This window comes from Chinchilla lanigera, unplaced genomic scaffold (assembly GCF_000276665.1).
Source record: "Chinchilla lanigera isolate Chin_1 unplaced genomic scaffold, ChiLan1.0 scaffold00043, whole genome shotgun sequence".
NCBI classification, from domain to species: Eukaryota; Metazoa; Chordata; class Mammalia; order Rodentia; family Chinchillidae; genus Chinchilla; species Chinchilla lanigera.
The window spans coordinates 9,024,134-9,039,861 of NW_004955444.1; the positions used below are offsets into that span (position 1 = coordinate 9,024,134).

Below are 15,728 nucleotides of genomic sequence, written 5' to 3' on the forward strand. Positions count from 1 at the left end.
TCTTGATGATTTACTGAAGTCTGTTTGCCAGTATCTTATTGAGGATTTTTGCATCTATGTTCATTAGAGATGGGCCTCTAGTTCTGTTTGTTGGTTGGGTCTTTCTCTGGTTTGGGTATCAGGGTAATGCTTGCTTCCAGGAATGAATTTGAGCATACTGCTTCCTTTTCAGTTTCATTAGCGTTTGAGAAGTAGTGTTACTAGATCTTTTCTAAAGTTATTTTAGAATTTAGCAGTGAGTCCATCAGGACCCGGGATTTTCTTTGTTGGTAGTTTTTAAATTACTTTTTCAATTTCATTGACTGACACTGAGTTATTTAGAATTTTTATATCTTCTTGATTTAGCTTTGGCAATTCATATGCATCTAGGAATCTATCCATTTCTTCTGAGTTTTCCATCTTATTAGAGTACAGGTTCTCAGAATAGATATTTATGATCTTCTGGATTTCTGCAGTATCTGTTGTGATTTTGCCTTTTTCCTTCCTAATTGCATGAACTTGAGTGTTTTCTTCCTTTGGTGAGATTAGCTAACCTCTACTGGAAGGATAGCTTCTTTAATAAATGGTGCTCAGAAAACTGGCTTTCTACATGCGAAGAATTGAACCTAGACCCATATCTCTCGCAATGCACTAAAATCAAAATAGTTCAAAAATCTAAATATTAAAACTTACCACGGCAATATATGTGCACCCATGGTTGCAGCAGCACAATTTGTTATAGCTAAATCTTCGAAACAACCCCACTGAGGAATGGATAAAAAAAGATGTGGTATTTTTATACAATGGAGTACGACTCAGCTATAAATAAACTTGAGACTTTTGTAGGTAAATGAATGCAACTAGAGACCATATTCATAAGTGAAATAAATCAGACCCACATGTGTAAACATCATATTGTCTCCCTGATGTAGGAACCTGACAGAGTAAGTAAAACTTAAAATGTGCAGTAGATGATATGATAGGAAAAGAAATTGCTCAAAGGAAGGAACAACTGGGATGAGAGAAAGAAGGAAAAAGAAAGAAGGCTATATATATATACAGAGAGACAGAGCTGGGATAACTGTACTGCTGATGTCCGATGGTATATTGAAAGGAAGTGTTAATGCTTAAAATCTTTTATGTTCTGACCAATTTTGCATGCTTATATCTGGTAATCTGAGCAACTGATTTGAAGACAACAATATGCAATGTAACAACCATTGGTGAATTTCTACCATCTTGCCTAGTGAAACTCTGTATATCTCGTTTTATCTAATAATTATTTTTTATTCTCTTTAATGGTTTGAAGAAACTTCCATTCTTACATCTGGTAATCTGAGCAATGTAGTTGAAGATAACAATATGTAGTATAGCAAACACTGTTAATTCCTAATTCCTATCGTTTTGTTTTGAAAGCCTGTATCACTTTTAATGTTCTTGCTTTATGTTTGAGATGTTCTTTTTCTTTCTTTCTTTACTACTCTCTTTAAAATAAATAAATATTAAAACAGAAACAATCAGCTGGAAGTCAGAATAAGCAAAACTCTAGAAGATATAGGACTAGGCAAAGACTTTATAAACAAAACCCCAATCACACAGGAAATATTAAAAAGACTCAACAACTGGGATCACATCAAATGAAAAAGCTTTTTCATGGCAAAAAAAAAACCACGAACAAAGTGAAGAGACAACTCACAGTATATGAAAAAACGTTTACCAGCTAATCCTCAGAGGAAAACATCTAGAATATATAAAGAACAAAAAAAAAATCAGACCCTTCAAATTTAAAGAGCCAATCCAAATGGTCATCTGAAATGAACAGATGAAGAAATCTGTTGCTTAGACAAAGAAATACAAAAAGCAAATAAATATATGAAAAGCATGTTCAACATCGTTGGTCATTTGAGAAATGCAAGTTAAAACAACACTGAGGTTACACCTCACTCCAGAAAGAATGGCTATCATCAAGAAATCAACCAATAATAAATGCTGGTGGAGCTGTGGGGAAAAAGGAACCCTTCTCCATTGCTGTAGGGAGTATAAACTGGTACAACCACTATAGAAATCAGTATGGAGTATGGAGTATGAGTATCTTCAAAAAACTGAAACTAGAGATTCCTCAAAAAATTAAATCTAAACCCAGTTGTTCTCTTTCTAGGTATCTTCCAAAAGAGTTAAAAACATCATACCACAGTCATATATGCATACCCATGTTTATAGCCACACAATTTATAATTGCTAAATCTTGGAAACGGCCCATATGATTATCAAAAGATGAATGGATAAAGAAAATGTGGTATTTACATACAATGGAGTACTTAATACTGAGGTTTTAGTTTAGGAAAAGCAACTCAGACATTACCATCTTTTGTCTTTTAAAAAAAATCTACAGTAATATACATATTATATGTTTACCACAACTACAGCATGTATAAAACTTGAGGACACTATCCTAGATAAGTCTATCACAAAGACAAACAATATAAAATTCAACTCATATAGCAAAAGTAGTCAAGCTCATAGAGTAAAATTGCAGTTGCCAGCAGAAGGGAAAACAATTGTTCAATGGTGATAGAGTCTAAGTTTTGTGAGATGAAAAGTGCTAGACATTTGTTACACAAGGTAAACATAGTTAATGCTACTGAATTGTATTTAAAAATGGTTAAGATAGCATATTCTATGTTACATGTTTTTACATTTTAAAAATGCAAATACAATGTAATTTGGTTAAAACTATTTTAGCATAAATAGAATTCATGAAAATTATATCAAGTACAAAATTTTGATGAATTTTATTTCAGAAAAGCAATACAGTAAGTAAATAAGGCAATTTTAAGTCCTCTCAAATGTATGCCAATTCTCTTCTGTATTTACTGAATTGGGGAATTCATGGAAAGGAGCATAGCAGGTACTCACTAAGAATCCGTTTTCTTCTTCTGTCCTTCTGCTCCCTTGCCCTCTACTCAATTTGCTCCCCTCAAAATTCATGAAGAATAAAGACAATAAAGAAAAGGAGAATGAGGTACTCTGACCTTCGCAGTTCTCCGCAAGTGGTACAGGAGTTTTAGGAACAGTAAAGGAAAAGCTGGAAGGAATCTCAATGCCAGACTTTATGGGAGAACTGCAATTTCAAGAGGAAGGGAATTTACTGAAAGGAGCAGTTCATGCTTAATTGTTTGATCAATCTTACATGCCTATATTTATCTGAGTAACCAATCTGAATATATCAATATGTAATACAGCCACCATTGTTAATTTCCTATCACCTTGTCTGAAAATATGTATTGCTTGTATTGTGTTTGTGTTATTTTGTAAATGTCTACTATGTGTCTGTTAATATGTTTCCTTTCTTTTTAGCAAGATGAAAAAGTCCATTTCAGGCTCAAGACAGGAAGCAAAAATCTTCAAAACCACATGACAGGACTAGGAATATAACAAAATAAAGTTAATTTAAATAATAAAATATCATTATGCTCTCTCATGTTCAGAATTAAAGTACCAAAATAAACTTCAAATTAAAGGTGGCAAAAATAACAGAGGACACACACATAAAACATACATTTTCTTTACTAACCATTGAAACAAAAATAAGAAAACATATCTCATAAATAGCTTATTCCATTAGGAAATACCTCATTCTACAGTCATTTTGAACGGATTTTCCATCAATTTCATCACATTCTGTTTCTTTACCTCTGTTTGGGTGAAAAATCCCATAATAAACAGTAAGAAAAATAATTCCAAGGAGAAAAGAAAGAACTACAGTGATGCTGATAGCTATAAGGTAGTATAAATTAAAAATAGACAGTGGGCAAAGCCAAAACACAATCAATATTCCCAATGTGACCAGTGCCCTCACAATATAGTAACAAAACATTGGACATTTGGTATTCTGTCCCTTAATATTAAAAAATGTAAAAATAAGAATGACTCCAACAACAATCCTATATAAGAATTCCATACTTTTGGAATTACAAAACTGGGTTTGCCTTTTAAACGCCCATACTAAGCCTGCCAACCAGAGAAGGAACAACAGAAATAAAGCTATCTTGACATTAATGAACAACAGAAATACAATACTCAGCATCCAAGATAACAACGTACACAACTTGTAAAAGAGATATGTGGCTATAGGACAGAATCCCTTTAGAAGATTTTTATCAGGCAAGGATTTTCTTAAAGATATTTGAAAATTAACAGTTGACCAAGATACAGCAGAGCAGGAAACCATGATGGCTGCATCTGTAAAACAAAAAATAAAAAGATATTGTTATAGGAATAGTAATTATAATATTAAAGTACTTTATGCTATATATACTTTATCTGTAAATACACACACACTCACATACACACATCAGGCACTTTATTCATCTCATCTAATCTGTGAAGACAGATAGTAATATTCTCATATTACACACGAGGGAACTGAGGTTTAAAGAAATTTATTACTTGACCCAAGTCATACAGCTAGAAAGTTGTAGAACTAAGATTTGAACCTAAAAAGGCCTGATTCCAGTTGATGTACTAGTCCACCACATGTATATTGCCTTAAACTGATTTTAAATTAATTCACTGGACAAATTTTATTGAGCAACTAGTATACTGGAAATTGCATAGTCTGGTTATTAAGAGAATACAGTGATCATCCTAGGTTTCTAGACTTTTTGGCTTTGACCTCAGCCTTATCCCTAATTCACAAAGAGAAAATTTCAGGGAGTGAGGTGATATTTAAATAAAATGTAATATAAGTATAAAGCACTATATTAATAAACTCAATTTTTTACATCCTAAGGTCAAGAATCAAATGAATAAATATGCCTTAAAACATACAAATTTCTATAGATTTGACTTCTTTGCCCCATTTTCCCCCAACAAATAACAGAAGAATAATTTCATTACTACATTAAAAATGCAAGTCATTATTAGCCCCACTATCAAAGCACAGGACTTCTAAAAAAGTGAAAGCCAAGATAAAGGAGAATTAGAATAAAACACAGAAGAATACAGAGTGGTAGTTATTTTCATTAGGTCTTACTGGAGTTGTATACGGTATGATAGAAAGGCAAAGCATACAATAACTTATCTACTGATAGAAAAATCAGGACAGGACCTTTGCATGCTCTCTCAGTTTGGGCATATGACACTACAGACTCACTAGTTTCCCTATTTTCTTTTCTTGTTTTAACTAAAATATCACTTTCCCCTAAATTGCCCTATGATATATTTTTACAATGGTTTTAATTTCTACGAAATTAACACATACAGTTTTAAAAAGTCAAAAAATTCTGTAAGTTTCTTACAAGAAACCTTATTTTACCCCCCTTACCATACAGGTGCAACATCCAAAAGAAATCACTATCAACTGTTCTAGATCTTCCTTTGACACATTCTGTCATATTTCTATGTAAAACACATATTATATTTACCTGTCTTAGACATTTTTTATTGGTTTCCTATTGGAAAGAGGAAATGTTAGCACATATACACACAGTTTCCATTTTCCTCTCTCTCCAACTGCCCAAAAAAGTAACACCACAAAACTTGGTAAAATAAATATTCAGTATTTATTTTATTATGACTACATAAGTACAGGAGGTTTGCTTTGGTTTGGTTTTCTTTACTGTTCAATCACTCCATATGCTTTCTTTTAAAACATTTAATTTTCCCTGTAGTTAGCAATTGCCTTGTTTCCTTACTTGCTTAGTTCTTCATGACCCTATCACTGTTTCTTAGCAAATTCTTGCAATTGTTTATATACGCATCTATTTATTCCCTACCACCTCACACATTTCAGGATCCTCTTACTCTAAGCTAGTTGCTCTCAAGGCTTGCTTCTTCTCTCCCCCAGAACTTCCCTTCACCTTTCTTCTGTGTTGTCTCCTGTTTCCCAGGTTTTTTGTTTGTTTGTTTGGGTTTTTTTGTTTGTTTGTTTGTTTTTGCTTTGTTCTCCTGGAGTAAGCATTCTCCAGAACTTGCTGAGTGCAAGAAACCAGATAATGAGCTAGCATGCTGGCACACTGCAAGTTTCAGGGAAAAGTGAACACAGCTGAGATCCAGTTGTTTACCTAGTCATATGCTATAGATAATAGCAGGCAGGGGGGCTGGAGATTTAGCTCAGCGGCAAAGCGCATGCCTGGCAAGCGCAAGGTCATGAGTTCGGTTCCTGGTACCAGAGAAAAACCAAAAAATAATAATAATAATAATAATAGCAGGCAGGTGAATCTTGTGTTACTCTAATTGCTTGCTCACATGTCTAAGTGAATAAATGCAAGGTGAACCACTCAAGGCTCTCTGTCCACCAGAGGCAAGAACCCCCTGGCCCCTGCATTCTAAACTAACTCTGTGTCTTTTTCTCTTTCATCCCCGTTCACCCTGCACCAGTCAGGGACAAACCTGTAGTCTAATTTCCTGCAAGTGGCACCCGAATAGGGACCTGACCTGGGAAACTCTGCCCAGGTGAAAGATGTAGTTGATGACAGGAAGTTCCACAGTGGAATGGTGCTGAGCAGGTCAGCAAAAAAAAAGGGGGAAAAAAAAAGAAAAAGAACACAGAGAATTTCCTCAGCCAAGGTAATGGGCAAAAGAAAATAAGATGAGTGCACCTGGACAACTTTCTCACCAAGGGCAATGGAGCAGTATTCGTTAACTGAAGTACAGCATTATACCCCTTCACTGATAATTCTGTTGTGCCAGTCTAGTGCTCAACTTAGTACCCAGTTGCTTTCTCATACGTTACAAGATGTCATTAGACATAATCCTTGGTTTCCTCAGACAGGTATGTTTAATGCAGAAAGCTGGGATCAAGGTGAGAGAAGGTTTGGAGTATACTTGTGGCCAGAGCTCTCTTATATAGCCTGAAACTTCATTCACGTGGAGCTTAGTCCACATGGTTCTTTGTTCTTTAACTGTAGGAGAGCATCCCACACCTAGTGTACCCTGTAGAGAAGACAAAATGAGGGTGAAGAGCCCTGGTCCCCTTCTCTTCCTCCTTCCCTCCTATCTGCGGTCAATACAGAACTAGTATCTCCTTATCGAAGATCAGTTAGACAAGTTGTGCTTAATGGAGAGCCCCTTGGGACCTGTGCATTTCTAATTAATATTCATCCCGACCCTAACAATACACAACAAAATGTGCATGAGCATAATCCTGTGGAGTACAAACTGCTTAAAGAATAAAAATCCAGTGTCGTGCACCATGGGGTTCAAGGACCTTGCACACTGGGCTTATTGGAGTCTGTCCAAGGAGCTTTGTGCTTACCTCCTTTAGACATTAAGCACTTGGCTAGGTACTGCCTTTCTGCAGGGTAATGTTTAAATTTCCATGTTAATCTTCACGAGTTAGCAGCCGAACAAGCATGACAGAACTGAATGGCAGGACATTCTGAGATCACTGAGGACATGCTGTTAGAACAGGTCCGTACTCAGATCTGATCCCACAGTTAACCCTTCAGGACCAGGCTTATTAGCAAATAGCTCTCATGATGAAGCAATCCTGGGTAATTATTCCTGAGGAAGGTATTCCTACTCAGTCCTTTTTACACACTCTTCTGGACTTGCAGGAGCCTTATGCCCAGTTCTTAGCTTGCTTATAAGAAGCTGTCCAACAACAGATACTATATGCCCAAACAGCAGCGATTGTGTGGCAGCTAGCTTTTGAGAATGCTAATAAAGACTGTAAATAAGCAATAGGGGCTGTCTGAGCAACTAAAACTCTTGCAAACTATTAGAAAATATGACACAATGTGGGTACCAAAGGTCATAAGTCCTCTATGTTTGCTCACGCTATGTTTGGCTTAATGAAACAAAATCAGACTTCAAAAATAAATGTTTTCATTGTGGGAAAAAAAGGGCACATTTGTAAACACTGCACTCAATCCCAGGCAAGAAAGGGTGCAACTGTCCCTCTCCTTCAGAGGAAAGCACCAAGCCCTCATCTAGATGTCGAAAAGAAATCACTGGGCTAAACCATGTCACTCTAAGTATTACTGAAATGGCTTCCCACTAACGGGAAATGGGAGCCAGGCCTGGCCCCAGGCCCAACAAACAACAGGAGCATTCCCAGTACAGGCTCACAGACCCAGTCCTCAGTGAGTCTCCAGAGGACGGTTGAGTCCTTTATCACTGGAACCCCAGGAAGTGGCAGGTTAGACCATCTTGCTGCTGAACAGGTGACTTTAACTGGTAGAGATAAACCTGTTAAAATCCCCACAGGCATCTGGGGACCTCTTCCCTTACATACTATTAGTCTAGTCCTAGGAAAAAGTAGATTAAATCTACAGGGTGTTGAAGTACTCCCTGGAATTATTGATTTAGACTATATCTTAGTTACTTGTCTCAGACAAAGTACCCTACACCCAAAGTTAAAGCAGAAAAGTTTATTTAGCTCACAGTTTACAGAGGTTTCAGTCCATAATCAGCTGGTCCAAGGCAGGGTAGCACATGGCAGAGGGATAACAGTTCATGGCAGTGGAAGACAGCAAAAGCAACAAGAGCAAAAGGGGGAAACAAGCCTCTTTCTGCCCCTTTTATGTTATCAAAGTTGCTGAGATTAGGGCAGTGCGAATCCAATCAGTGGACTGATCCATCAATCACGATCCTTAATCCCATCACCCTTAATCCTAGCATTGAACCATGAATCAACCACAAACTCTAGATTCAGCTACCTCCAAAACAGTCCCACCTAAAAGTGCACAAGGCTTTGGGGGGACACCTAGACACAAACCATAAGAGACTATTTGGGGAAAATTCAGGTTGTGGTTCAGTCACATGATGCTTAGGTCTTTGAACCTGGAGATTATATTGTTCAACTAATTGTTTTATTGGCAATTAGAATCATAGCTATTAGCCAAGAAGCTAAATGATTTACTAGCACACCCCATAAGGAGGTGTTCTTCACTCAAGATGTCACAGACCACTGGCCCACGTATACTCTTAAGATTAACGGAAAATGTTTTCGGGGGCTCAGAGACACAAGTGCTGATGTTTCGGTGATGGCTTTGTCTCCATGGCCACCTGCCCGGCCCACTTAGGCAGCAGCCACCTCCCCGGAGAAGCTTGTGTCAACCAGACAGGTCATGCAGCGTGCTGCACCTCTGCCCTATGTAGGTCCTGAAAACTTTAAGGGAGTCTTTCAGTTGTTTATTTGCTGGAATCCCAGTCTATTTGTGGGGCAGGGATCTGCTGAAAAAAATGGCAGATTCAAATTACTAATAAGGCAATCTCAACTGTTGATAGAAAGATACAAAACACAGGATATGTTCCAGGACAAGGACATAAAAAAATTAACAAGGCAACCCTAAACCCACAGAAGTCTATCTCAGTGTCCCCTACAAAAGGAGAAACTCATTCACTTATAGGCATTAATAGAGCAACTGAAAGCGAGAGCCTTCCACCAGCTCTTGGAATACTCCTGTTTTGTTATACCAGAGAACTCAGGAAAATGGAGGCTGCTTCAGGATTTAAGAGCAATTAGGCATGTATTTACTCCACGGGTGCTCTGCAGCCTGGACCTACCTCTCCCACTGCAGTTCCGCAGAACTGGTCTATGATAATTACTGATCTTAAGGACTGCTTTTTTACCATCTCCTTAAGTCCACAGGACAGAACTCATTTTTTTTTTCTGTTCCTGCCACTAACTTCGACACAATCATGGGAAAAAGGAGAAAACACAGTGCTATGGCAGTACCCAGAAGTGGGGAAATGGGAGGGATCGGGTTTACATACGCCACTGCAGGAAATGGACAGACAGTGTGGGTGCCCTCTAGGAGCCTGTGACCATGGAGAAGTTCTCCCTGTGGTGCACCCACGAAGGAAATCAATGCCACTCCTCCCCAGTAAATGTCTTCCACAAAATGAGAACTGAAGAAAACTACCCAGGAGGAAGAAAGACTTGACCATCATTGAGGCCTGCCCTGACTGCCTGAAAAGCTCCTCACTGCTATGATTAATAGCATACTCAAAGCTACACACCTACCTCAGACAAGATCCCCTGGCATCTATGGAGGGTCTTAAGATAGGCCCTCTGGGGAGTATTTCTGACTGCCAATCAACAACTCTGAGCCTCTTCAACCAGAAGTAGACAGAACGATCTTGGCCCTTGTCTTCTCAAAGCAGTTACACGTACTTCCTCAGAGGGGGGACAGCTAGGTTGGTACAGGGAGGCAGACAGGGTTGGGCTCTCAAAAAGAGTCAGTACAGGTGGGTGGAGGTACAGTCACTAATGGCCAGAGGTCAAGACAAAAGAGAGAATGACTTCACCTACATACTTCCCCTAAGGATGAACAGCATGACTGATACTGAGCTGCTGCTATTACAAAAACAAAAAAGGGGAGATGTGGGAGACCAGATAATAAGCTAGCGTGGTGGCACACTGCAAGTTTCAGGGAAAAGTCAGCACAGCTGAGATCCCTGTTGTTTACCTGGCCATATAGTATAAATCACAAAAGGCAGATGAATCTTGTCCTACTCTAATTGCTTGCTTACATGTCTAAGTGAATAAGTCAGGTGAGCCAAATACTCAGGGCTCTCTGTCCACTAGAGGCAAGAGCTCCGTGACCCCTGCATTCTAAACTAACTCTGTGCCTTTTTTCTTTCATTCTCATGTGACCCTTCCCCCTCTTTTAGGGACAAACTCATAGGCTGGTTTCCTACACTTGACAAAGGTGCACAAAAGTTAGAAATTTTGAGATCACATATATATCAAAAATATTTATTCTACTCTCATAGTTTATAGTTTTTCTAAAAACAGACCAAAACTAAAAATTTAAAGTTAAAAATTATTTTTCATTGGAATTTTGAAGTCATTGCTCTATTCTGTTCTGCTTTCAGTTATTATGATTAAGAGTATCAATGCCATTCATTTTCTCTAACTTTAGAAAATTATCTTTTTTTGTACCAAATCTAGAATTTTATTTTTCTTTGCTTTTCTGAAATGATATAATGATATATTTGGTGTGAAACATTTTGATTCTTTCAATATAATAACCCACATCCTTCATTTATATGTTCCTATTTTATTCTTTGATCGTTTCTCTAAAAAAATTACCCAACAGAAATGAATTTTAGTTGCAAATCTTACTGTTAAAATTTCTCAAGGACATTTTTCCCTACTCTATCAAGCCTCAAGGTAATATTCCTGCAGTCTCTTGAAAGTAAAAACTGGCTAAGTAAATATACTATGTTATGGCTTGTATCTAGGCTTCTCCCACCCACCCAAAGCATCATGCAGTTGCAGATGGAGCATTTCAGAGGTGGTTGGATCTAGGGTGTGTGATGCTGGGATTAAGGGTATGAGATTACTAATACTAATCCACTGATTGGTTTACCATAGTTCTGGGTATGGATACTGAGAAGGCCCAACCTAGGTGTGGGTAGCACCACTGAAAAGTGGGTAGCTTAAAAGGGATAAAAGGGAGAGGCAGGTTGCTGCTGCTGCTCTTGCTGCTTGTTACTTGTTGCTTCCTGCCTGTCATACCATGAACTGTTTCTCCTTTGTCATGCCCCTTTGCCTGCTACCCTACATTGCAGCCAGCAGACAATGGACTGAAACCTCTACAAACTGTGAGCTGAAATAAACCTTTCCTCCTTTAACTTTGGGTATCAGGTATTTTGCCTCAACAATGAGAAAAAATAACTAAGGCATACTCTTATTCTAAGAAGGAGGGCTTTTGCAGTCCCAGGGTTATAGATCAGAGCTATAATAGTTGACTGACTGTATCAATTTGAAAAGTTCAGGAAGCTTAACTAAATTGGCTCAGCAATTCTATACCCTAAGGTATAGAGGACACACCCAAGGGCAACTCATCTGCCAGTATAAAAGGAAAATGAGGAAGGATGGACTTGTTTCTATTCTTTGGAGGAGCTCCACTCCTTCAGCTTGAACATCATCTCTTGGCTTTTAGCACAGATTCTTGGGCTTCCACCTCAGGTACTTCAGCCTTTCAGCACAGACTCTTCAGCATTCTATCATAAACTCTTCAGCCTTCTGTCACAGACCCATTGGCCTCCTGATAAGGACTTGCATGAGACACTGCAGTGAACTCCAGACCCTGTGCTGAAATATTCGGTCTCCAGCATACAGACACCCTCTGTATACTTCCTCATCCAACAGCGGGTGACCACCACAAGCCAATCTTGTAATTTCTTGTACAGTTGTATATCTTGTGTTGTATCTGTTTTTCTAGTAAAACACTAATACTAGAGCTTACCACGAGAGAGACATCACTCTTTATGAGGACCTTCAGTTCTGTTTCCTGTCTCCTAGACTATCAAAACTCAGTTTTTTAAGAATCATACATTATATATTATATTTGTAATCATATATAATCATATATTATATTTGTAAGAATCAGCAGAAGCTCTCAGAATATAGATGTCTTACTTAACTATATGCAGCATCCTTACTCTCATGCATATCTTGGTCTGTTATAACAGATATTTTACATGTTAGGAAGACTTTTAAAAATATTTTGTCTAGTACCACTAAATATTTTCAGGGGAAGTTAGCCTTTCCATGGGAAGGTTGATTCAAATAAACTGTTTTCCATCTCCTTTCCATCATATAAACAATTCTGGATATTTCTAAGTTTACAATTTCTTTATTCTTATGTATTCATATTGACCTTGATTTTATCCCCTTTCAGTGTGATTTCAGGAGCTGGGATAAAAGAATATGTTCAGCCTTCTGAAGTGCTTCTATATATAACCTGATTTATTTTTGCACTCTGAATAAAGTTTTATGATCATCAGATAGTACAATATTTACTGAAGGAAATATGGATTCCAAAACAGCAATAAAGATGAAAAACACTCAAAATCTCACTACCCAGAAAGCAGCTACATTTTACACTTTGGAATATTTTCCAGTATAATAATTTCTTTGTATTCTTAAAAGTATGCTGATAGAAAATTTTATAAACTAACTACTTTTTGCCTAAATTTCTAATTACTTTCCTATGTCATTGAAACTTCTTTGTAAACATTTTTTCTAATGGCTACATAATGTTTCATTCTACAACAGTCTACAATAACACATTTATCAGTTCCTCTATTGTTAAATAACTGGATTACTTCTCATTTCTTGCTATTTTTAACTAACTTACCTCATGTTTCAGGAAAAAAATTATAAGGATGGGAACAGAACTATAACATAGAGATGCACAAAATTATTCATTCCAGCATTAAATTGTAAAATACTAGAAACAACCTGAATTAACACACAGTACTTGTTAAATAAACTACAGTATATCTATAATTTGTAATATTCCTCAGAAAAACTAAAAGGAATAAAGGAATTATTTCTCTAATGATATAGCTACTTCTCCAAGATATACCATTAAATGTAAAATTTTTATCTTTGTTACTATTTGTGTTAAAGATAAAAGGGTATATGCTTTTTAATATTTTTCCTGGAAGGATCATCAAATAACTGACAGTTGTAGCTTCTTTTATGGGCAGAGGAAGGAAGAAAGGAAGGAAGAAAAGAACAGGAAACAATAAATATTTTGTTTTGTGCCTGAAGATTTTTATTATTATTACTGCATATTGATTACATAGAGTGATAGATTTCAGAAAGAACATTTGATATCTTGCCATGTTACTGAGCTTCCTTTTCCAAACATAATCCTTTCTTCAAAGGATTAAAAAAAATTCTAAAACCTAAGAACTGAGACGTGTTATGTACATGTACAAATTCCCCACAATGAATATAATCATATGGACTGCAAACATGTGCTAATAAAAATTTTTAAATTTTAAATATAAAATTACATTTAAAAAATTCTAAAGCCCACCTGAGAGTTATAAAATTGACATATGATCTCAGTCACATTCATCTAATAAAGAATATAAAAGAAGACTTACACTGACTGAGATTTGCTTGACCATGCTCCAGAAGGAGGTAGAGCTGAATAATAAGTTGTGGGCAGCTTTCCAGGTAAGTCTCAAAGAGTCTGAGCATGCTCAAATCAGTCACTCCATCTATAACTTCTTTATGTGGATCAATCTCTTCATCCATGAAATTATTAGTTTTCCCACTGTGTTTGAAAGCCACATAGTAACCTCTTTTCAAGGCAAACCAATACCTGTAAAATAAATGTGAACATTTATCTTCAGTGATACATTTTTATAAATTTACTTTAAATGATACATGAAAGCAAAACTACACATATTTATGGGGTATGATAGATGTTTCAATAAATGTATACACTGTGTAACAATTAAGTCAGTTTAAATACATGTATCTCCTCAGAGTCACACTTTCTTTATGGTAAAAATATTCAAAATCCTTTCTTCTAGCTTTCAGAAATATATAACAAATGACCAAAATATATACTAAATATTTAAATTTAAAAATTTTGAGGATTAATGCCAGTCTTTTACTGTAATAAGTATTTTTAATTTAAGCATTCACTGTATTTTAGCTCACACTTCATATAGTATACTATTCTAAGTCTTCCTAGTCTGAACTATAATTTAGCACTCATTGATAAATCAGTACTCTCCCCTATGCACCCCTTCCTACGCTCCTCAGCCTTATATATTATTATACATGTTAATATACACTTTGGAGTTTGGGAGGGTTTGGTTTTGTTTTGAGACAGGGCCTCGCTATGTAGCCCAGGCTGGCCTTGAACCCACAGTGATCCTCCTGCGTTAGCCTCTCAAATTCTGGGATTACAAATATGCAGCACCATACGCAGAAAACAATCAAAATATGTTTCAGTACAGAATTTTTCCAAAAACTTTGTCTATTAAGAGGTTTTTTTTTTTAAATAACTTTTGTGGTGGGTTTACTGAGATTCTGACTTCATAAATTTTTAATGTATGTTTGATATGCCAGTTGTGCAGTAGATGTTAACCTTACATGATCACATTTCACTTTACAAGAACTATCTGAGATGGTTATGTATCACTCCCATTTCACAGATAAGAAAATTAAGACTCAGAAAGGTAGAGTGATTTCCTAAAAGTTACACAAAGAAGGGGGAGAAGGCAGACCTAGGACCCAGACCTGGACCTTATGAATCCTAGTCTTAACCTCTGCTTTTCAAAAGAACTGTAATTTCAGTTCATGCAATTTATCTTAACTACAACACATATGCATTGCTTTAAGAGGTGAGAGTTGAAGATGAGATTGAATCTTCTTTCAATTTAATTTGGCAAACACTGGTTTACTGGGCTCTTTGACTACTTCAAAACTAGGAAATACATAAAACTCAGACTCTTAAACTTCCTTGTTCAGGCTTTTCTTTTAAAAGAATTTTTAAATGAACATGAGCTGTCACTATAAGATAAAATTAATAATAAAAGGAATGAGGCAGTTATTTAGAAAATATCTGAGGCTAGCAGTAAGGCAACCAAAATTTACCAAAGTTCCCTATTTATACCTCAGTTTCCTCATATATAAAATAAAGGCAGTGATAAATATCCTATTTCAGTGAAAAGTGCAAGCATACACCTGACACATATTAAATGTTATATAAGTGCCTATCAAAAACCAGATAGGGCTGTTTAGGAATATGCACATCCACATTTCTAGTGACTTCAGAGATTTTTTTTCTAATACTGTAGAAATCAATGGTAAATATATATGAAGTTCTGCTTATCTGGGGCTAATTTCACGGGAAAGAGTATATGAATATAATTTTTTAACCAATAGAACATTGTCTCACTTTGTGGGACAAATGGTGAATAAGCCAATCACGGGGGGAAGGGGGCAAAGGTGCTTACTTAGCACAATTTATCTCCAC

The 15,728-nt window shown here is 36.6% G+C and overlaps 1 protein-coding gene across 5 annotated transcripts in view; it reads right to left on the reverse strand.

The window, feature by feature from the left end:
• Positions 1 to 3,528: 3,528 nt before the first annotated feature.
• Positions 3,529 to 15,728, reverse strand: part of Xkr9 (XK, Kell blood group complex subunit-related family, member 9) — a 32,250-nt gene continuing 20,050 nt past the window's right edge. For all 5 annotated transcript variants that reach the window (XM_005392101.1, XM_005392102.2, XM_013518143.1 and 2 more), the window contains 2 exons: positions 13,840 to 14,060; positions 3,529 to 4,221 (listed from right to left, as the gene is read on the reverse strand). In XM_005392101.1, the coding sequence (XP_005392158.1) occupies positions 3,593 to 4,221; positions 13,840 to 14,060 (850 nt within the window). In that variant the 3' untranslated portion in view covers positions 3,529 to 3,592. The remainder of the gene's footprint in view (positions 4,222 to 13,839; positions 14,061 to 15,728) is intronic.